Source organism: Mytilus edulis, chromosome 2, assembly GCF_963676685.1.
Source record: "Mytilus edulis chromosome 2, xbMytEdul2.2, whole genome shotgun sequence".
Classification (NCBI taxonomy): Eukaryota; Metazoa; Mollusca; class Bivalvia; order Mytilida; family Mytilidae; genus Mytilus; species Mytilus edulis.
The window spans coordinates 66,902,293-66,927,362 of NC_092345.1; the positions used below are offsets into that span (position 1 = coordinate 66,902,293).

General features: G+C 31.0%; 1 protein-coding gene across 1 annotated transcript; it reads left to right on the forward strand.

Annotated features, from left to right (window-relative positions):
- The first annotated feature begins 3,222 nt into the window (after positions 1 to 3,222).
- LOC139512733 (uncharacterized) lies at positions 3,223 to 25,070 on the forward strand. Its single transcript, XM_071300598.1, has 11 exons — positions 3,223 to 3,789; positions 6,206 to 6,369; positions 7,221 to 7,405; positions 8,345 to 8,496; positions 9,438 to 9,575; positions 10,765 to 10,892; positions 11,713 to 11,881; positions 13,051 to 13,196; positions 13,779 to 13,894; positions 17,480 to 17,603; positions 24,727 to 25,070. Exons 1-11 carry the CDS (start codon positions 3,248 to 3,250, stop codon positions 24,990 to 24,992), a joined length of 2,130 nt encoding a protein of 709 aa, XP_071156699.1. The 5' UTR covers positions 3,223 to 3,247; the 3' UTR covers positions 24,993 to 25,070.

Genomic DNA, 25,070 nt, shown 5'->3' on the forward strand with positions numbered 1-25,070 from the left:
TAAATTGATTCACTTTTTGTGGGAAAAAAATCCTAGGTGTTCCAGAACATTTTAAATATTGCACCTCTTAGAATTATTTTTTTAGTGTTTATTAAAAGGTTCTTTTGTCGATTGTATGCTCACTCACGTCACCCTTTAAACTTATTTAGAAGTAATATTGGTTTGGACGTTTTCTCTAAAACCAATCACCATTAGGCTAGCTTCCAGTTTAATACGATGAATACGTTAACATATTACAAAATTTAACCAAAACAAATTAACCATTTAGATTCAAAAGTATGTTGCTATCAATGGTTTTTACTGACAAGAATCATTATGGTATCTCATTCTCGATAGTTTTCGGGGGCTTAGTCCCTTTCGAACCAACTACCAGCATGTGCTTTAACATTGAGCGGGTGGCATCTGTCATATCCCTCGCCAAGGTTCGGGCGTACACGTAAAAATGACCCAGCTACGCCACTGGCAAGAACCACAACTATTATACCTCCTTAGAGAGGACAACTATTGTTCGCGTTTATCTACATGTAAACTACGATTATACTACTTTAATATCATATAGAGACTCTCTGTATTCTGTCAGGGACTTTCTGTGTTAGTATAGAAAGTCCCTGATTCTGTCTACTGTTTTCTTTGAAATGTTTACTATTTAAGGGGTCATATCACTTGCATATATATTAAAATAAGTTAAACATGCTCAACATCATCTAAAACTACCTCGACCAAAAACTTTAACTTGAAGCGGGACAGACGGACGACGGAAGAGGGCCCTCATGGGGTTTTTGATTATGTGATTACTTGGCCGTTTTTTTAATGATTATTTGATTATTAAGCCAAATATTTCATGATTATTTGATTACCTAGGACTGTATTTTTAGTTTATGATTATTTGATTACTAAAGATAAGCAAATATTTAATGATTATGTGATTATATTGGCAAAAAAATGGTGATTATGTGATTACTAGGACCCCCCCATGAGGGGCCTCACGGAACGAACGAACGCGCGGATGCACAGACTAGATATGGCACGCCGTTATTATATTTATTCAATTTCGAGATATCTTATTTAGTTAAATAAGATATCTTATAAACTAATTGAGATATCTTAATAACAAAATGAGATATCTTATGTATTAATTGAGATATCTGATTTATTAAATAAGATATCTTATATATTAAATAAGATATCTTATTAAAATGTTTGTAAAGATATCTTATTAAATATATAAGATATCTTATTTAAAATATAAGATATCTCTATTAATTTATAAGATATCTTATTAACTATATAAGATATCTTTTATATAGTTTATAATAGAGATATCTTATTTACTTAATAAGATATCTCCATAAGTTAAAAAGATATCTCTATTAGTTTATAAGATATCCCTATTAATTAATAAGATATCTCTATTAGTTTATAAGATATCTCTATTAATTAATAAGATATCTTATAAAGTATGTATTTAAAAGATATCTTTATAAAGAAGTAAGATATCTTATATACTTTTTAAGATATCTTATTAATTAATAGAGATATCTTATTGACTTATAGAGATATCTTATAAACTAATAGAGATATCTTATAAACTTTTAGAGATATCTTATTAACTTATAGAGATATCTTATTAACTTATAGAGATATCTTATAAACTAATAGATATATCTTATAAACTAATAGAGATATCTTATAAACTCTTAGAGATATCTTATTAACTTATAGAGATATCTTATTCAATTGGTTATAAAGATATCTTATTTAATATATAAGATATCTCCATAAGTTAATGAGATATCTCTATTAGTTTATAAGATATCTCTATTAACTTATACAGATATCTTATAAACTAATAGAGATATCTTATAAACTAATAGAGATATCTTATTTACTTTCAAATTAAATAAGATATCTTATAAAAATTAAAGATATCTTAATACTTAATAAGATATCTTAATACTTAATAAGATATCTTAATACTTAATAAGATATCTTAATACTTAATATTGTTAAATAAATAAGATATCTTCAAATTTGAATAAATATAAAAACGGCGTGCCATTACTAGATGGGGCATTACAATTTATTATTGAAAGTGAAAATAGTGATTTGGCAAAAATGAAAGTAAAGTAGAGATTAGAGGGAGGTATGACCTTTTTCGGGGCGTCGGGATCGGGTGTTTTGAAGCTCGGAATTTGGGGATTGATCCTTACGGAATCCGGGGATATATTTTTCGATTTCGGGATTTCGGGATATGAATTTCTTTAAATTATGCATCTCGGGATATCGGGATCAGGACCCCTCCGACCACCCCTCAAATTAGCCTTAGTCGGTCTTAGTCATTTATACAAGATTCATATCCTACCATTGGCATGTTAGTAAGGCTCTCAAAAGACAAAAGCACTGATGGATTGTTCTTGAAGCATATCTTATTTGACTTATAATGGTCTATATATAAGCAGTTACATTTATTTGATGTTTGAAACGGTGCAAATTTTTAATTTGATTTGACTTTTACCAAATGATGCATTGTAGCAAAGGAGAAGACTATTTGTGGTCTGAGGCCAGAAACACGAAAATAATTGAATTAAAAAGAAAGGAAACAAATATCGGACTTTGAAAAAAACTTGGAGAGGGCTTTTGATACCTTTTATGAAATTCTCCATACATAATAATATCTTTTACAAAAAATCATCCTATAACAGTTCACAAGCTGTATATGCCCGCGATTTCGCGATGCGCAGCAGTTATAGTAATCATCAAAAATCTGATGGATAACTGGATATCATAAGAAGAGTAACATAAATGATTTAATTACACAAACGCAGCACAATGACATTAAAAACAATTTTGACCTTTGAAGACCATAATAAATGTTTTTGTTGTTTGTTTTATTTTTTACACTGTACCCAGAAGCATACTTATATGTCTCTGCTGTAATCGATAAAATCAATGCAAATCATATATGCAGGCGCGGATCCAGAGGGGGGTTCCGGGGGTTAGAACCCCCTTTTTTGGGGCGATCAATGCATTTGAATGGGGACATGTAATTGGACCCCCCCCCCCCATTTGTCATGGGTTAGGAACCCCCCTTTTTAAAATGGCTGGATCCGCCCCTGATATGCATACAGTAATATCATAATTTGTAATCATGAAGTTCATGGGCGTCGTGATTTCTTCTACTTATCTCTCTTTTTGCGGACTTTAGATATACACTTTTTTTTTTTTTGATAAGTCACATGATAAGAAAATGGTAGACATGCAACAAATATTTGTTGGATTTTTAGTTTTCAAAATAGCTTTAATCTACGGGAAACCAACTGTTCATGATCCAGTGATTGAGAAATTGAAATTTTCATATGAATTTGACGCTTCTGAATTTGTTTCGAAAAAATATAACAATATAATTCGACCGAGAAACATAATCTCTTTCAAGAATACAATCGGCAGAAAGAATTTGAATACCAATAATGTTTTGAAAGACGGAGAAGTAATTCAGTTTAATCCAGGAAATACAGCTCCTTCTTTCACAATATGGGGATTAGATCAGAAAGTTGTATTTCCTTGTTTAAACTGCAAAAATTACTCAATTATAATTCATGTGTTTGATCCAAATTCCGGATTTTTAGAATCCATGTGGAACACAGATTCTTCGCTATCACCATTAGCAGATGAATCCATAAACAATACACATTTTATTTTTGTACCAAAAACAGCAACTTTAAATGAAACATATGGTGCCTTATGGATGAAAAGTAGGATTAAAACCGTGTTAAATAAATTCAAAGGAAGGTATTTATTATGTTTTTAATATGTTTGTCAGAAGTTCAGAACTATCAGACTATAAAACAAGTACAAAAACATATTTATAGATAGATAGATAGATAATTTTATTAACCAATCATGGTGCCCAAAATTTGAGCTATACAATCAAATGAATTACAAAATAAAGCACAGAAAATGATTAGAATGATTAAAGTACATTTAAACAAAAAACCACATGAATACACATTTACACTAATTAACCTGATATAAACCAAGTTATTGACAAAACATAGTTGTAATGGGTGCCACTGTGACCTGGAGAAATTACATAAATCTTTAGGATAGTTCTAGGTCTATGGGAGACAACTCCTGATCAATTTTATTTCCTATATATATATATATATATATATATATATATATTTTTCTTTTATTTTTTAGTTTTTTCAAACAACAATATTTTCTATAATTTTCTTTCGTTCTTCAAAAAGGGAGTGCAATAAATTAGATAAGTTTGAAGTAACAAACAAATCTCCAAACAAATTTCATTTCATCAGATAATCTTGAAAAATTTTTGAATTTAGAATTTAAATTAGATAGATGTTGAGATCGAGTATCTTTTAGAACAGGACATTTTAAAAGAAAATGTAGTTCGTCTTCAAGTGCGTTCTTACATAGCTTACACTTTCTGTCTTCAGCTTTAATTCCAATATACCTCCCTCTTTCGATTTCAAGATCATGACAGCTAGTTCTAAATCTTGTGATTATTTTCCTGTCTTTTTTTGAATTCATTTTTAAATATGGTTCAAACATAAAAATATTTTAAAATTTTCTGTAAGTTCTTAATTTATTGCCAGATTGTAAATTAGTACACTTCCCAGAATTGCTTTCTAAACTAGCTAACCAGCTTTCTTTAAATTTTTAAAATAGTTAAAGATGTTTTTATTTTTTTTAGAATATGGTTTTGTTTAAAGCTTGACTGGTTAACAAATAGATATTCTAAGCCTAGAAATTTAAATATACTAGTATGTTTAATGCTTCCTATCCAAGATTCCTGGTTATGTTTGTCCATATATAGAATGGGATAGATTTATGGCTTCCCTTAGAATAATATTTGAAGGTTCAATATCTTTCATAAGATAGATCCAATATTTTACCATATTCATTATTACATAATACAGTGTAGGGAGTGAACCTAGTTCTCCTCTACATGCCATATTTGATGTTTTTATATTAACTCCAAGTGAAAATTTACAAAACTTAGTATGAATTTTCTCTAGTACAAGATAATCAGTTTCTTTTGATACATGTATAAAGTTATCCAAATGTATTTGTTTCTTATGTGGTATATAACCCCAAATTTCAGATCCATACAACAAGATTGGTCGGATTGTATGGTTATAGATGTGTAATAAAGTACTAGGTTTTGGGCTTTCCACTGAAAAGGTCTTTCTTAATTTGAAATATGCTTTCATTCCTTTGTTATAAAGTTCTTTCTTTGCTATTTGGAAACTCCCAGATGATGAAAAATTTATACCTAAGTATGTATTTATATGTTATTGCCAATTTTGTATCTATAACTATTATTTATCACATATTAAGTACAAAATACAGCAATTTTGTATATCTAATAAAGGTTCTTTTTCCAGTCTGTATCACCTACATGTACCTACATGTACCCTGTATCGCATAGCTAAACCTGTATCGCATACCCCGTATCACATAGTAAACCCTGTATTGCATACCTGGCGTGACGTCATAAAACGAATGACGTCAACGTTTGATCTTTGACGTCCAGTTGCTGTTCCAACTAAAAAAATGTCCTAATATTATTTCAACTAAAATCAATATTTTTCAAAAAATTATTACCCGGTAACTTTACTAGAGATTTATATAAAAAAAAAATATAAATCATGTGTAAATACAATAAGATCATGGAAGATGTAGGAATGGCTAAAAAAAAACTGTAAAAAAAGGCAGCTGAAAAAATACAGGAAAATCATAATGTTCTTTTCTTGCTTATATTTTCGGACGATTAAAAAAAAAACAACGGATATTGCATGAATCTGATTCTGTGAAAATATATTATAAACTTAATAATACATGGCAAAATCCGTATTGCATGCTGCATCACCACTCAACCAATATCAGCCCTCGGGACTTTTTTTGGAAAAAAAAGTTTGTTTCCAGTTTTTGGAGAAAAAAATAATTTGTTCTTGATTCTGAGAAAAAAAATTGTTTGTTTCACCCTCAGCTGCCACTATATGTAATGCTAAAATTGAAAGAAAAAAATTGTTTTCAACTTGTCACGAAAAAAATAGATTGTTTTTCATGGCGAAAAAAAAAATTTGTCCAGAAAAAAAAAACATAGCCCCCCCAGAAAATCAAATGGTTGCTGCCTTATACATGGCTATTTGTTTGCCCTTATCTATCAATTATATTGCAGATTAACAAAGAAGGGATTCCTTTCTCTCATGGACAGGATGCACTTTTCTGTATTACCAGATTCTAAATTGGGTAACTGGATTCCATCAGTTCTGCAACAGTGGGAATGTGTAGATCATCTATGTGGTCTAGATCAAGTTGTAATACAAACATCATCATTCAAAGGTATTATATACTGTTAACAGGGATTTGCCACTTTGAAGGTTTAAATTTGGGCTCCTTCATTTCTGTATTCTATAAATATTTATATCAATTTCTGTATTCTTTATATTATTTTGCTTTTTATCCTTTAATTCTTTATTTGTAAGCCCTTTATTACATATTCTTTTTTTTGCCCATATTTCCCTTTTCTTTTATATTGTTTAGCAAATGTTTAGACATTTTTGTACTCATCAATTATTATACTCTATTCTGTAATTCCAGCCCATACCTATCACTATTAGTTAGTTTACTTACTTACCCTCCCTAAATAACTTAAGTAAAATTTTAGTAATAAAAGTGCTGATTTTTTCTTGTGGTCAAGTGTGTGACATAAATCAATTCATTACATGATATCCTCTTTTCCTTAACATAAATGTTCACTCCCTCTATTTTAAATGGTTTCATCATTTCGACATTCCTTACTTTGTATTCCTTAAGTTGATATGAGAATCCCTGCTTTGGTTTAATTTGTCTGCAAGATTTGCTAAAATTACCACCATCTTGGGGACCAATTTTAGGCTCATACATTTCATGCATTTTGTATCATTATGTTTTTCAATAAGAATTTGTTTGCTTAAGGTTCTTCTTGATGAAAGTGTACAGGAATAATACATATCTCTTACATATACATAGCCACAGAACCAATTAACATGTCATCACATTAGTGTGTCGAAACACAATAATGGGTCTTCAGAGAATTTAGATTTTTGACAAAATGTACAAATTGCTCAATGTTCCTGAATTGACATATATGTATTGTCTAAGGGGATTGTTGCTTTTCTTAGCCTTATATTTTATTTTATATGATTGTACAGGTACAAACTATCCAGTTGTTTTAAAAAGATTAGATGCCCGCTTTGACTGGTTACCAAATCCTGCAAGTATATTTGGTAATAAGACAGTCCAAATGGTAGTTGCAGAAGATGGTTGTAATATATATTCAGCTGTCAATCATTCAGTTGCTGTTGTATCTAGCGAAGGATGTTCATATTTTAAAAAAGTTTGTATATTAGTATATAAGTTCTGTAATACTGCAATTAGCCATATACAAAAATTTCTGGATAAAAAATTTTCACCTATGCTAGAGGGTCAATTGTTGGGGTTTGTTTGCAAAGAATCAATACCTGTTGTTTGTAATTTTAATCCTTTTGTACCCAAAGAACAGGTATTTTTGTTTTTACCAATAAGTTATTGTGGTTAATTATGTACCCAATTAATCAGTAATTTTAGTTTGTACCAAACATGTCCAACAGAATCAGTGATTATTTTTCTTTCATTTTAAACTGACTCATGACAACTTGTAAAGGCCTTCTTATTAAAATTGGTATCCAATAGACCACTTTCAAGTTCATCCGTCACTGGAAAATACTCGTCAATTAAGCGCAACTTTGCGACGTCATTTACCAGATAGAGGGGGTCGCCTGTATCCCTTCACTATCAACGTTCATCAAGTATCTAAGTGATCGTCATTGTGCAGGATAAACTAGAAATATTTTTTGTTTTGTAGGTACTTAAGCTCAATTCCCTAATGACAGCAGTGCTGATTGTCAATTATGAGAATTTAGTTTGCCGAATAAATCGTGCAATATAGTATTATAATTTTCCAACCACTCGCTCAACATTGGAATGGAAGTGACCTTGCCCATAAACACATGAATGATGTTCAGTAAAAACCAGAGTTTTTGACGGAAATGCATCGAACTCGAAAGTTGTCTTTTGAAAAATAAAAAAGAGTCACACATTGGTGGGAATGCATTCACAGAGGGAATGCATTTCTCGTGTCAGCAAAGTTTTTTTTGGAATCATATTATACTTTACTTTATTTTTTTTAAACTTCTATAAATTAAACATGTTAAAGGGAATTGTGGATTAGTTTTTCTAAAAATATCACTACCGTACTATCTTGTAGCAAAATTTAATTTGGTGTACTGTATTTTAGGTTTTAATGATGGAGAAATCTGGCGCTGTTGGTGTTGTTGTAGTGGCGAGCAAAGGACAAACAGTACAGGATATGGAATGCAAAGGAACAGATTGTAAGACTCAGCTATCCATACCAGCTACTTTTGTTGAGTATTCTGATATTTTTACACAGTGAGTTTTTTAAATTAATGTATAAAATACCTATTTGAACATTGATAACACACTGATAGTCATTTTTAGCTGTGAGCTATTGTTTTCAGCATTGAATCTGCCATCTGTTGTCTTTTTGCAGACTTAAAAAACCTTTTTACTCTGAAATTGCAGTTGGTTTTTTATCACTTTACAGAAAAGAAAAGCAAGACATAGGTATGCTGTTTATGGCAGCTATGGTTGCAGTGCCAGTATTGCAGTCAACAATGGAATAGTTTTTAATTAATAGGACAGTTTTTTGGGTCCCACTAGTGGTAGGTCAGTGATATTTGGAATGCAGTTGTATAAGCACTGGAACATCTTTTTTGCATGGAAATTGTTTGGCCTGCTCCTCAGTCATGGTTTATTGGAATATTTTGCATGATTGTATATGTTAAAGTATTGCTATTTTAATTCAATATTTGCATTTTACTATCAATATAAAAAAAAAGGGGGAGACATATCTCTGTGTGACAGTTCATTATTGACTTTGAAACTTTTTATTAGTTTCTATGTATTAGGAGTTTATGAGGAACCACTATTGGTAGGTCAATTATATTTGGTATGCATATGTGTTTAGCATATGCATTAGCATATCTCATTTCTATGGAGATTGTTTGGCCCTGTACCTTCAGTTTTGGTTCATTGAATATTTTGCATAACTTTACATGTTTAAGTATTGCTATTTTATTTTCTCTATTTGCATTTTACTACTGTATCAATATAACCTGATAACAATAAAGTGAGACATATCTCTGTGTCAGCAGTTTATTAAAATCAGCCTAAATCTTCCTTATTCTTCTGTTTCATAATTTGTTAATAGCTTCATGTCTCGAGTCTCGTGTCCATTACAGCTTTCCTCGAATCTATAACAGGGCCAATACAAAAACAGCAAGTTGATAAAACTATAATTTTACTTTCAGGAATGGTCAAATGAATATAACATTCCAGAATACTCCTACATCTAACTTCTTCATGGCTATAAATAGATATGGTAAATTGGCAGAAATTGGTTGGTTCTTGTATCCATCTATGAACTTTTTAGTTTGGCAAGCTCAATGGTATGTACAAATAGATATTGTTTGATAAATGGTACTGATTATTGTACTGTGTGTAAAACTTTTTGCAAGATGTTTTTCAAATTCATATCAAAGGTTTATATAAACAATGTTTTTGGAAAAGCTTAAAAAATCAGTGCCAATCAAATATTTTTTAAAAGAATAATGCTCCTTTGAAATATTCATTGTATTGGAAATTGCATTATATTTACTCTCAAGCCTTCATTTCTCTAAAGTATTTGCAAAAAGTTTTAAAGAACAAAATTGTCCGTTGAAAGATAAATACATGTATGTGCAAAGCAGAGGACATTTGAACTCTGTTCTTTTATACTACTAGATAAGAAGTTACATTTATCTAACAATTACCAGATTTACCCTTTTTCCTGCATATCACCTTAAAATCACCAGAGATACAGATTCAACCACCTAATCTTGTGCAATAAGATATTTCCACACTGTTGATAGTTAAATTTTCAATATTTAAATTGCTTGTCGAGCTTGCATTTTAACTTTGAAAATTTAATGGTCTCCAGTGGAGAAATATCATATCACAGTCGATTCAGGGGTAGAATCTATATGCATCAGAAAAATCAAAACAACTGTTATTTTTTTACAGAAGAGGATTGCATCTTTGAAATGCTTTCTTTATGTAAATCCAACTTAAAACTGGATTAGTCATTGAACTTAATAGAATGTCTTAAGATAGTTATGAATATTCACCTTGACCTTTATTGTATACTGCATTAAGGTATGCAGTTAAATTCAAAGAACTTTAAAATTATTCTTTTAGAATAGAATGTCAGTTGCTGCATAAAGTATGTTTCAGGACATGTTGAACAAGAATGCCCACAATATACGGATGGATGCCTCACTTGCACTATCATTTTCTATGTTCAGTGGACCATGAAATTGGGTTAAAAACTCTTATTTGGCATTAAAATTAGAAAGATCATATCACTGGGAACATGTGTACTAAGTTTCAAGTTTTGAAGTCGGACTTCAACTTCATCAAAAACTACCTTGACCAAAAACTTTAACCAGAAGCTTGACAGACGGAAGAACAAACAAACAGACGAACAGACAAACAAATGGACGCACAGACCAGAAAACATAATGCTCCTCTACTATTGTTGTAGGGGCATAAACATGGTGAAAAATTGTTTGTGGCTTAATATTTGAATTTTGCTTCCAGGTTTGATTATGAGGTTAATTTAAACAATAAATTGAATGCTGCAGAAAAGGTTGTTGAGATTTTTAAAGATAAAGTCATGCATGGGAGTCAGGGTGTTGTTGTGAATGTATCATTGCCTGAGCTGAAAGGTAATCAATTTAATACTGATATTTATTTGTTTATTAATTTATAATAAATGGTTCTGGGTGACCTACATTCATTTTTTAGTTATTTCAATGAGAGCGCAAATTGATCTATAGTTTTACATGTAAACCTTACTGTGTTAACATGTCTTTGCAAGTCGGCTGACTTTTAATAAACATAGGTCATCCTATTAATGTTAACTTATTTATTCACTGACTTTGGTTGAAGCTTACATCGGAGTTACTTTGAATTCTCTGATACTTTTAGACATACAATTCTTAAACTGAAATGAAAACTGTATTTTATTTTAAGTTTTTTGGAGTTATGCCCCTTTACAAATAGAAAAATTGCTGAATTTTTTTATATTGGTTCTCTTACTTAAGTTTGCCTCAGTTTTTGTTTTATGTCTAATAAATTTCCATCAAAAATAGACATTAGAGAACAACCATTAAACTTTTAAAGGGGTCCTGATTTTTTTTGTCATACCATTCAAGCAAATTTTTTTTTGTCATTCAAAGAGCAAAAAATATTGAAAGAACTTAACAGTAAATTAATGACGAAAATCTATGTGATCAAACTATTTGTTATATCTTCATAATCAATAATCAAAATATTATTTTAGAGAAAAAAAACTTAATCTGCCTGAGAGTTAAATGGTTGATCTGCTTTCCAATCTATCCTTCAAAGTTTTGAGGTTAAATTCTAATTCCCTTAAAAGATAAATGATTGTTCTAGTCTAAATTATAATTAAAGATGATGAAAAGAATATGAGCAGATGATAGTAAATTAAGTTATAAAAATAAATAAAAACTTTATATTTTTAAGAATTGCAATCATTTTCTAAGGTCGAGTTGGACATGTCCTTATCCTGTCCTGGTACAAAGGACACTACCTGTGGTCACTGGGACCATACAGTAAACCTGTATGTTTGTTGTGATAAAAAATCACCTTTATGTGGAATGGAACTAGGAAGATGGATAACATCATTCAGAAGGTATGGTTACTCCTTTCTTTGTTATAAAATATTAAAGATTTAAAGAAATGATAAATATAAGTATTTAAGGATTTAAGAGATAATCTGCCTAAAAATCAAGCAGTGGTATAAACATGCCAAACAAAAACTTGCACACAAGTTTACATTAATTTATGTTCAGAATGTAGAAGGTGCACAAATACAACATTCATTCTGGTATTTCAAGATATAATTTGGTAAAAATGCACCAAAAACAATCAACTAATGGGAGATAACTCTGTAATTTGCTATAATTCTAATCAAAAGTTATCTAGATATTACTTGAAACCAACCATGCATAAATGAAATTCCTTCCATTTCTAACAATGAGGACAACTTTATAATTAGCTGGTTAGTTTGGATGGTTTTTATCTGCCATATTTTGAAATTTTTCTGGATTGCCGGATTCTTAGAAAGACTGTCACTTTATGACTCAATTAAAAATTGAATACTTTTATATGGATGCTTTTTCCTATACATTTCAAATGTCATGTTTAGTGTTGATGTCTCTCTTCCTTTATATTTTTATATTTCTTTTAGGTAATGATTTAAAAGTTCATTGTAACATTTTGATCTTAAAAACATATGAGACCTCAAATTAAAAAAAATTATGCATATGTTTTTTATAACTAAATGGATGGTTTTCATTATAAAACTTATGTACATATACTTTTTTCTGAAGAAAGTTCTTTAATTTTTCCACATTTAGAAGAAGTTTACTTTTTTTTTAGGAAGCAATTCGCCGACATATTTTCTGTATGCAAGTGACCTTTCTCGTAAAAATCTGGTGATCGCAAAAGGCATGGACCTGTCATTGAAATAAACTTTTATCAGCTTTTTTATGTTATTCACATGCTCAATATTCATGCTTCTTTATTGATTGTTTACTATAAGGTGACAATTAGTAAACTACGGCTTCAAAACACAACAATAATATAACTGCCATATTTTCACATCATAACAGCAGGGAAAAAAAAATTGACAAGTATACGATATGTTTGTGTAAAAGATGATAAAATCGTGCACAAAGACTAAGTTTATGATATATGTATGCATTCTTTCACTTGTTTCATATGACTTTAAAATTATTTTATGTGGTTACAATTTTTGAGGATTGTTAATTTAAATTTTGTATTCTTTAATCTTTGAAGGAGGATAGGAAGATGGCTGACTGATATTTCTCCATTGCTACCTCTGTTCACAACAAACATTTGTACCTTCACAATGAAAACAGCACCCTGGGCAATGCCATGGATACCATCACTCAACATCAGATTTTCTCAACCGAGATCATTAGGCAAAGCAATTGAATTTTCCAGAAATGCACTTGATTTGAATTTAACCTCATAACTATCTATCTGTATGCATTAAAGATTCTTTAAGATATTTTTTTCTAAATTTGTATTATGACACTGTTAAATGAAGAGGAAAAAGTTCTTGAAATGTTCATTTTTCACATGAAAATTCAGGGGCGGATCCAGCCATTTTAAAAGGGGGGTTCCTAACCCAGGACAAAGGGGGGGTTCCAACTATATGTCCCCATTCAAATGCATTGATCGTCCAAAAAAAAGGGGGGGTTCCAACCCCCGGAACCCCCCCTCTGGATCCGCGCCTGAAAATTCTAAAAAAAAATCCCTTGTGAAAATTTGGTAGTTAAGAAAGATTATAATCATAAACAAGAACAATGTGGAAAATAAAACTTCACGAAATGTTCAACAAAGAATAAGTTTTCCATGTGCTTGTAAGAAAACTTTGACAAATTCACTCAAAAACAATTATAAACAAACTTACAATTCATGAAAAATAAATGAAACCACAGTACTACAAAAGGTGAGTCATCATAGAATCATTGCCAATCATTGTTATCTTATGTTTTCAGATGCATCCTATCCAGCACATATTTCTCCACTATATTTCCCAGGAGCCACATTTGACAAGAACTACAACAGTCACTTTAAACCAATTAATTTTACTGTACCAGATCTTATTACAAAAGTAAGTAGTAAGCAACTTTTAAATTTCCTTTAATTTCAACTTAATTGTCATTTCTCTACTTTTCATGCTATTAACACATTTCTCAATCGATGTGAGAAAAATATTTCTCAACTTTCTTGACCAATTTGTGATAGTCATTAAAAAACTTGTGCAGTGTTGATTTCAATCCTTCTTCCTCTTTTCCCTGTTGAAGCAGTTTTTGTTAAAATAAAATAAAAAGGGGTGGGGGGGTATATGTTGGAACATCCCCTTTATCCTGAGTTCAGACCCCCCCCTTTTTTTTTTTAAAGTGGCTTGGTCCCCCTGCAATATCAAGGGAAAGATCAAGTTAATGAAGAATCATTCTTCTTTTAAAATTAGTCTCCTTAATCTCAAGTTCACAAAGATATTTTTCTTTTTGTACAGAAAGTGCAGTATGAATTCTGCTTCATATCACTACATAAACAAGTCTCCCCTTGTGGTGCTCAATTAGTATTCATTGGAATACAGACTGTCTGCTGAAATATCAATCCACCAAACTCAATAATTAGGTTGTTGATATAAAAAAAAGTCAAGCATTTTGATGCTTTCATCTTCGGTGTATTTTTTTCTCAATATTCTATGAAATAAAAGAAATTTTCTATTTCAGTTGTCCGAAAAGCTTATTAATTTGTGTTATAAATGTTGAAATCCTTCTCTATAATCAATTATATGGTTTTGGCTATAAAAATGAAAGTTTGTAAGAGATAGGAATCCATAAAGTCAAACAAGATACATATATTTTCTATCATAATAGTATTTATTAGTGCTCATATATCATATATTGATATATTGTAATAATTTGTAATCTTAAGGATGTACTAAGGTGAGGTTTTGGAATTTGTGTCAAATGTTCGAAATCCTTAGTGTTTTTCCATACAATACAAGGTAAAATATTTTGCCCCATAACTCCCCTTAATTTTTTCATATAAGACTTAATAGCTCATAAACGTTCATATACCAAAATTTTAGAAGATTTTTGATTTTCTTTGTTTCGTTTTGAGATCCAAATAATACCGATGCAAATGTAAGGTAAAAGTCCAAGTCTGCCTTTTCCCGCCATATTTTAAATCTCAAATATCTCGAAAAGGAGGTCCATGACCTATCATTATTTTTAGCTTATTTTTATCCTTCACGAATGCTCTACTGTCTTACAGTATCAATTTTAAATTCTTGATTTATTAATTTTCACCTAACCTCACCTAAGTACATCCTTAAGTTGTTATAGACAAGTTGTAAAAGCTTTTATTAGCTCACCTGGCCCGAAGGGCCAAGTGAGCTTTTCCCATCACTTGGCGTCCGGCGTCCGTCGTCGTCGTCGTCCGTCGTCGTCCGTCGTCGTTAACTTTTACAAAAATCTTCTCCTCTGAAACTACTGGGCCAAATTAAACCAAACTTGGCCACAATCAATATTGGGGTATCTAGTTTAAAAAATGTGTGGCGTGACCCGGCCAACCAACCAAGATGGCCGCCATGGCTAAAAATAGAACATAGGGGTAAAATGCAGTTTTTGGCTTATAACTCAAAAACCAAAGCATTTAGAGCAAATCTGACATGGGGTAAAATTGTTTATCAGGTCAAGATCTATCTGCCCTGAAATTTTCAGATGAATCGGACAACCTGTTGTTGGGTTGCTGCCCCTGAATTGGTAATTTTAAGGAAATTTTGCTGTTTTTGGTTATTATCTTGAATATTATTATAGATAGAGATAAACTGTAAACAGCAATAATGTTCAGCAAAGTAAGATTTACAAATAAGTCAACATGACCAAAATGGTCAGTTGACCCCTTTATGAGTTATTAACCTTTAAAGTCAATTTTTAACCATTTTTCGTAAATCTTAGTAATCTTTTACAAAAATCTTCTCCTCTGAAACTACTGGGCCAAATTTATCCAAACTTGGCCACAATCATCTTTGGGATATCTAGTTTAAAAAATGTGTGGCGTGACCCGGCCAACCAACCAAGATGGCCGCCATGGCTAAAAATAAAACATAGGGGTAAAATGCAGTTTTTGGCTTATAACTCAAAAACCAAAGCATTTAGAGCAAATCTGACATGCGGTAAAAGTGTTTTTCAGGTCAAGATCTATCTGTCCTGAAATTTTCAGATGAATCGGACAACCTGTTGTTGGGTTGCTGCCCCTGAATTGGTAATTTTAAGGAAATTTTGCTGTTTTTGGTTATTATCTTGAATATTATTATAGATAAAGATAAACTGTAAACAGCAATAATGTTCAGCAAAGTAAGATTTACAAATAAGTCAGTATGACCAAAATGGTCAGTTGACCCCTGAAGGAGTTATTGCCCTTTATAGTCAATTTTTAACCATTTTTTCGTAAATCTAAGTAATCTTTTACAAAAATCTTCTTCTCTGAAACTACTGGGCCAAATTAAACTAAATTTGGCCACAATCATCATAGGGGTAACTTGTTTAAAAAATGTGTGGCGTGACCCGGCCAACCAACCAAGATGGCCGCCATGGCTAAAAATAGAACATAGGGGTAAAATGCAGTTTTTGGCTTATAACTCAAAAACCAAAGCATTTAGAGCAAATCTGACATGGGGTAAAATTGTTTATCAGGTCAAGATCTATCTGCCCTCAAATTTTCAGATGAATCCGACAACCCGTTGTTGGGTTGCTGCTCCTGAATTGGTAATTTTAAGGAAATTTTACTGTTTTTGGTTATTATCTTGAATATTATTATAGATAGAGATAAACTGTTAACAGCATTAATGTTCCGCAAAGTAAGATTTACAAATAAGTGAACTTGACTGAAATGGTCAGTTGACCCCTTTAAGAGTTATTGCCCTTTATAGTCAATTTTTAACCATTTTTCGTAAATCTTAGTAATCTTTTACAAAAATCTTCTTCTCTGAAACTACTGGGCCAAATTAATCCAAACTTGGCCACAATTATCTTTGGGGTATCTAGTTTAAAAATGTGTCTGGTGACCCGGCCATCCAACCAAGATGGCTGCCATGGCTAAAAATAAAACATAGCGGTAAAATGCAGTTTTTGGCTTATAACTCAAAAACCAAAGCATTTAGAGCAAATCTGACATTGGTTTAAATTGTTTATCAGGTCAAAATCTATCTGCCCTGAAATTTTCGGATGAATCGAACAACCCGTTGTTGGGTTGCTGCCCCTAAATTGGTAATTTTAAGGAAATTTTACTGTTTTGGGTTATTATCTTGAATATTATTATAGATAGAGATAAACTTTAAACAGCAATAATGTACAGCAAAGTAAGATTTACAAATAAGTCAACATAACTGAAATGGTCAATTGACCCCCTAAGGAGTTATTGTCCTTTATAGTCAATTTTTAACAATTTTCATAAAATTTGTAAATTTTTACAAAATTTTTTTACTGAAACTACTGGGCCAAGTTCATTATAGATAGAGATAATTGTAAGCAGCAAGAATGTTCAGTAAAGTAAGATGTACAAACACATTATCATCACCAAAACACAATTTTGTCATGAATCCATCTTTTTCCTTTGTTTAATATTCACATAGACCAAGGTGAGCGACACAGGCTCTTTAGAGCCTCTAGTTTTTTTGTAGGTAGAACTATTTTCTGTGATAACAGGACATGGCAGTGATGAGAATGGCTGTGGGGAATTCTGTGTGACATCACATTTTCTTAATGTCAACAATGTAACAAACAACATTACTTTCTCTACTGCTGGTAAATATTATTCAAAGTTTGACTTTTTTACTGCTCAGAAACTTGTTTTTTCTTTTTCTTTATCTTTTATCAAGGGATTCAGCTATCCTAGCTAGTATTAATGATTAAGCTAGTTGACCTTTTAGCAATTAAGTTTGTATTATTATAAATCATGTGAAAAGAGGCAATTTTCAAATGAATTACTATTCTCATTCCACAAAACAACATGTCTGGCATGGTTAAAAAAGAGCAATTAGGAAAAATTCAATTTCTATAAATTTCTCATAAAGTCATTACCATTAAAATGACAATGTTAATTTTTTGTATGTGATTTGATCGGCTATCATCTTAGAATTATAATCGATAAAAAAAACTTGTTGATTTTTGACAATTTTTAATATTGTATGGTATAATATTTATGGTCTGATCGTGTGTCTGTTTTTCTGCCAAGTATCAGGATAAAGTTTTGGTTTGAGATATTTGACCCTGAAGTTATGGTAGTATTAATTTGAAACTTAGGCAAGGTTTTTTTTAACTTGTTTTACAGATAAAAAAAATGATTTTGAAACCATTTGTAATTAAAAATTATTCTACATAATATAATTCTAATACAATTTAATTATTAGTGAGCATGATTTTTTATGGTCAGCTGGATTGAAAATGCACAATAAATGTAATTTTTGCTCAAATTGATAACACATATTACATAGTACATCTATTTTCCATGATGTGCACTTTTTGAAATATATGTATAAATATACAATAAATAGGGTTTTGACTAAGGGGGATACTTGCTCCCTCTACACCACTTAGATTTGCCACCGACCTTAGTCCATATTCTACATGTGATGATGTAGCTTTTAACTAAGATAATGATGTATCTTAAAACTAAGATAATAATGTCTTATTAAGGTCTTATTTTATCCAAAGTTTGTTCAATACAAATTAACATTTTTTTCCCCTAAAAGCTGCAGGTGGTTATTATATATTAAAGGGTATGCTGAATGTAATAGCTCTTTGAATATTTCAGAAGTACAAAAAATGTAGTTTAATATAGTCATAGTTTGATCTATGAATATTGATAAAGGTAGTTTTTCACCAATATTTTAAATAATTTGTTTACATGATTTTAGTACAATCAAGGTCAGTCACTGTACAGTACTAGTATTATGTATATTGATAAGTGTCAATTTCCCGGATTACGTGGGTGCTTGAACAGATAATGTAAAGGATGTCCTGAGAAAACTATTAATGTTATCCTCAGAACAAACATATTATTGTTCATATAATGTCACCTGGCCGAAGGCCATATGGCATAGGGCACAAACACCACTCTTTCCCTATAAAGGGAAGGGTAAATCCTGAGTCTAAGTAGTATAATCCTTTGAATACAATCATATAGTTATTGTATTTTTAATGCAACTTGGCTGAATGCCATTGTATTTTTTATGCAACTTGGCTGAATGCCATATGTAATCAAACTTTTTACACAACAACATTTTTATGGCCCTGCAACAAAGTTGTTGGTGCCAAATAGTTTTACCCTTGTCCGTCATTCCGAAATTCCGTCATTCTGTCATTTTGCAACAAACCATTATACTGAGTTTTTTTCTAATGCCTTCAGATATTGGGCTGATTTTTTGTATGTGAGTTAACCATGATGAGTTACAGATCAAGTTTAAGTTTCATTCTGCTCCCCTAATTTTTGCCGAAATTACAGGCTTTGGACTTTGAGAAATTGTTGAAAATCACAGTTTTACAGACTTTTTTTTCTTAACGCCTTCAGATATGGGGCTGATTTTTGGTGTGTGAGTTAACTATGATTAGTTACAGATCAAGTTTAAGTTTCGTTCCGCTCCACTAATTTTTGCTGAAATTACGGGCTTTGGACTTCGAGAAATTGTTGCAAATCACAGTAATACAGACTTTTTCTAAAGGTTTTCAGATATTTGGCTGATTTTTGGTATTTGAGTTAAACATGATGAGTTACAGATCAAGTTAAAGTTTTGTTCTGCTCCACTAATTTTGCTGAAATTACTAGATTGGACTTTGAGAAATTGTTGAAAATCACAGTTATACCGCAGACTTTTTTCTAAACACCTTCAGATATTGGGCTGATTTTAGGTATGTGAGTTAACCCTGATGAGTTATAGGTCAAGCTTAAGTTTGGTTCTGCTCCGCTAATTTTCGCTGAAATTATGGACTTTGGACTTTGATAAATTATTGAAAATCACAGTTATACAAATTTTTTCTCTATTCCCCTCCAGATTTTGAGCTGATTTCTGATATGTGAGACTACCATCATGTTTGTGTCCACATGTTTATATTGAAATTGCAGATTTTTCAACTTTTTGGGACTGGGCCATTCGTGTTACTTTGACACATCTAGCTTTTAACATTTTTATTAGCTCACCTGGCCCGAATGAAATTAAGGAAATTTTGCTGTTTTTGGTTATCTTGAATATTATTATAGATAGAGATAAACTGTAAACAGCAATAATGTTCAGCAAAGTAAGATTTACAAATAAGTCACCATGACCAAAATGGTCAGTTGACCCCTTAAGGAGTTATTACCCTTTATAGTCAATGTTTAACCATTTTTCGTAAATCTTAGTAATCTTTTAGAAAAATCTTCTCCTCTGAAACTACTGGGCCGAATTAAACCAAATTTGGCCATAATCATCATTGGGGTATATAGTTTAAAAAATGTGTCCGGTAACTCAGCCAACCAATCAAGATGGCCGCCATGGCTCAAAATAGAACATAAGGGTAAAATGCAGTTTTTGGCTTATAACTTAAAAACCAAAGCATTTAGAGCAAATCTGACAGGAATAATCAGCAATAATGTACAGCAAAGTAAGACCTAAAAATAAGTCAACACGACCAAAATGGTCAATTGACCACCTAAGGAGTCATTGTCCTTCTTAGTCAATTTTCAACAATTTTCATAAAATTTGTAGATTTTCACTAACATTTTCCACTGAAACTACTGGGCCAAGTTCATTATAGATAGGGATAATTGTAAGCAGCACGAATGTTAAGTAAAGTAAGATTTAAAAACACATCACCATCACCAAAACACAATTTTGTCATGAATCCATCTGTGTCCATTGTTGACCAAGGTGAGCGACACAGGCTCTTTTGAGCCTCTAGTTTATAAACCCTCAGCACAGAGGGGTTTATGGTAATGCATATGTCTGTCTGTTCATCCATCTGAATTTTGCCTTCTATATGATAATTAAATTGACTCTTTAATGACCAAATCTTATTAACTTTAAACTAATGACATTGAACACAAAATTTAGGTCAAATTGGTCATTATGGTTTTTGCTGAGCGTGCAACTTTAGTTGCAGAAAGCTCTACATAGGGATAGTGATTCAGCAGCAGCGGCATTAAATTACTTAAGGTGGTACCTAACACTACAGGGAGATAACTCTGTAATATCAGCTAAACATTTTAATTACGTTGCCTTGTGAAGGCAATATAAAGCTTCTCAATGATCAAAATTAGTGTTTGTCAAACTGCTATATAACCAGTGTAATTTTTCTGATAAAACGCTTGGTTCAAATTTTTTGAATTTTTTATATTTTTGTTAAAGGGTCAAAGTAAATACTTTGTCAAAATTTTATGAAAATTAAACGAGCCAAATTAATTTTAGTGAAAGTGTTGGGTACCACCTTAAAAGCTTTATATTTTAGAGAATGGAAGACCTGGATGGTTCATACTTTGTATACAGATGCCTTATGTTATAAAGTTTCCATCAGTCACATGTCCATTGTCCTTGACCTCATTTTAATGGTTCAGTCACTTCAGTGACTACTTGAAAAAAAAGTTCAGATTTTTTGTAATGTTAATTTCTCTCTAATTATGAGTAGCAGAATAACTATATTTGGTATGTGCATACCTTGCTAGGCCCTTATGCCCAGCAGACAGTTTCCACTTCAACTCAACCTTATTTCAAGGATCAGTGAACAAGGTTAAGTTTTGGTTGTCAAGTCCATAACTCAGATACTATAAGGAATAGGTCTATTATATTTGGTGTATGGAAGGATTGTGAGGTGTACATGTACAACTTGCAGGTGTCATCTGACCTTGACCTTATTTTCATGGTTCAGTGGTTATAGTAATGATTTTGTGTTTTGGTCTGTTTTCTAATACTATATGCAATAAGTCAACTATATTTGGTGTATGGAAATATTTAATGATGAACATGTCAGTCTTGCAGGTTTTATATTACCTTGACCTCATTTTCATGGTTCATTGCATTGCTCAAATTGCATTGTGTTAATACTTTAGTTTAAGTACAGCTTCTTTTAAAAAAAATGATAAAAAAATATAGGTCACAGATGAGTTAAAAAAGATATTTCAATTTTAATTCAAAAATATGGCATTATTTCACCAAAGGGAGATAATTTGGAGCTTTTTAATGTCTGTAAATGATATAAACATTTTTAAAGTCATCTTGGGCCAAAACAAATTGATTTTTCTGGTTGATTTTTGTACCATATCATATAGAAACAACTTATAGTGTAATAAGTAAAATTTGTAATGTAAATTTTTGCAGATTGTTTTGTACCCTCAAGCCTCCAGCAATAATTTTGAAGAGAATTGCTCTAAATTAGTTTAAATATTGGAAAGATTTTGGATTATGTGATAGTTAAATTATTTATTGTCAAATCTTTTTAAATTTTAAAATATAATGAACTAAAAAATACCATTCAATTTGATTTAAAAAGATTTAGCACTTACTGTTCAAGAATTATATTCCTTGAATTTCTTTCAAATAGATTTTTGGTGGAAGAAGACTTCAAGTCTTCTGAAGGCCAATGGTGCCGACTTTAAAATCATTGAATTCTCTGTATGCGTATTCGTTTCTGTGTATTACAATTTCATAACAACTTCTGATTTCTGACACCAATTTTTACACATGATTAAGCATCTGAATCATTTAATTTGTAAATTAGGATTGAAAAACAATCACTATCGAAAATATGTAACTTTTTATTTATGTAAATTATTAGATTTCATCTCATCTACATGAACGTTATTTATTTACTTGTAACCGGATGTTTTTACTGTAGATATTTGAAGTACGCATGCCTGTATTTGGTATCGAGACAACTCGCCCTGTTTACATGTTCGCCCTTAAAGTTACGAATTTGCAGACAAAAAGATTTTGTTTCTAATAAATAGAAAGGATCTATTTCTTATTAAATTGTTGTCTTTATTCATTGTTTTCCTTTGTCATGTGAATTAGATGCCCTTCTACTTCAAATGGTTTGAATCTATTTATAAAATTATTCTGTTGGAAGAATTTTGATTAAACTCTAAATGCTCATAGAATAAGAAATATAATCTAAACTGAATGTACCTCCTTCTGAATAATTTATTGCAATATAAATATAAATTCCTTTTGACAAGAGAAATCTGACTTTTGTCAGAAATATTTGTTTCACATGTGCAAAGGTAATCAGTGTAGCGGCCATATTGGTTTGTTTACAAATATGTGAAGAAGCCTCTAGAACCACGACCTAAACATAAATAGTCTTCAGAAAACCGTAAACTTTATGCAATACTATTTAATCAATCATGATTATTTTCATAAATTTAAATTTGATTATTTAAAGAAATAAAATTATAACAATTAAAAACCAATTGTTCAGAGAATAATTGAAGGTCTTTCCACCAGTTAATATCTATTTTGATATTGAAATATTAAAAATCAGTCTAAAATGTCAGTTCATATAGCTTTATGATGTATAGATATGAATTTAAAGCAAAGGTCAAAATCTAGAACGTCATATTGACCTATGACCTTGACCTCAATTTCAAGGTCACAAACTGAGGAGCTCAAATCCAAAGACCTTAGGTCTCTAATATGTATGGTTAATAAGTTATATCACTTTACACATAATTCTAGATATGATAGGGGCTAAAACTCCCATTCATTGTTTACGCACCCTTTCAACTAAAATTATTTAGTTACCACATGTCAAAACTAACAATTTATACAAAATAATTTGTCGATACCTTATAAGGTTAATGAAAAATGAGTGAAAATAAGACAAATTCAAAAATTAGAATATGACCTTGACCTTTGACCTTGACCTAATTTTCATTTTTTTGGACCAAGGACCTCAAATCAAAAGATCCTAGGTCTTTATCACTTATGGTGTTCCAGTTTAATATACATTTCAAAATTTCAAATACAAAAAGGGAAATAACTCTCATATGGAGCTTTCATATTGTTTCGGGTGAAATTGGACAAATTATGCGAAGGATATAACGAGCAATTTTATAAAATAAATTTGTCGTAATCTTTTACGGTTGCGAACGAGTTGTGATCACAAGGAAAACAGTGTTTGGGGAGATAACTCCTACAAAGAAAAGTATTCGGTTACGCAGGGTAAATTTCAAAAGCGCATAAACTGTTCGATATCATATACCAAATATCTAAGCGACATATTGCGAAACAAATGTTTATCGCAAGAACAAAATTTGGCGGAAGAAAAAAAAAAAATAATCAGAAGAAAAACAATAGGTCTTTCCACAGAAAAGTGGAAAGACCTAAACACGATTTTAGATTAGAGATTCTACACAGACATGCTTTGATCTATTTATAGCCAAATTAGTTTACCTGTGTGAAAATGAAAATAATGGTCTAAATGGATATTAATTTGTTTACTAAACAAGTAAAGACAAACTATGGATGGAAGATAATAATTCACATAAATATTTCAGGACATTTGATTTATTTTAATAAATATAGGATTTAAAAACTGCAAGTGCAAACAAATTTAATCTTCTTCTTCTTCTTCTTTGCTTAAAACTTTACATACTTCTTTGTTATATTAATATAATTACATTAGATGTATGTTTCATTATGAAACGTTATTCTGATTGGCTAACTGCACATCACATGTTATTCCTTAAGCAGTTGTATCACACAATAAAACTTATCATTCATAATGACACGAGGTCCCATAATAAAGTGCACAGGTAAATTAAATAATTCTTGATTTTTATTTTTTTAATGTATGACATGGACTATTTTTGGTTTGCCGTATGAGCTTATGTCATTTGGAGATAGCAGGCTTCATATGTTCTACTTATTAGACACACATATTTTGTTTTTGATTGCAGGAACACCATTTGGATGTGCTGATCTAGTCAAGACAGGAGTAGAACCTAATGAACATGGAACATGGCTGTATGGTAGGAATGGTTGGTGTGATGGCAGAAACGTTTTACCATGGGTCGTTGATGTAACAAAGCAAGTGACAAGATCTGGATTTGTCAACACAATCGAATATCATGGTTTTTTCAATGGAACTGACCCAAATCCAAAACAAAATCCAGGAATTATTTATATTTATTCTTATTTGATATTTTATGAGAAACATCTGTGATGTATTGTTTAAAAATCTTTCCAACAAGCATTTATTTATATCTCACCATTTTTCACACGTTTAATAAATTTATATTTA

What these genes read in the sequence shown, in the direction of transcription:
- LOC139512733 (XM_071300598.1), top strand. Translation starts at nt 3,248, where the DNA reads ATGGTAGACATGCAACAAATATTTGTTGGATTTTTAGTTTTCAAAATA. An exon ending in TTAAATAAATTCAAAGGAAG is followed by an intron (nt 3,790 to 6,205) that starts GTATTTATTATG and finishes ATTATATTGCAG; the next exon opens with ATTAACAAAGAAGGGATTCC. An exon ending in TATTCTGATATTTTTACACA is followed by an intron (nt 8,497 to 9,437) that starts GTGAGTTTTTTA and finishes TTTTACTTTCAG; the next exon opens with GAATGGTCAAATGAATATAA.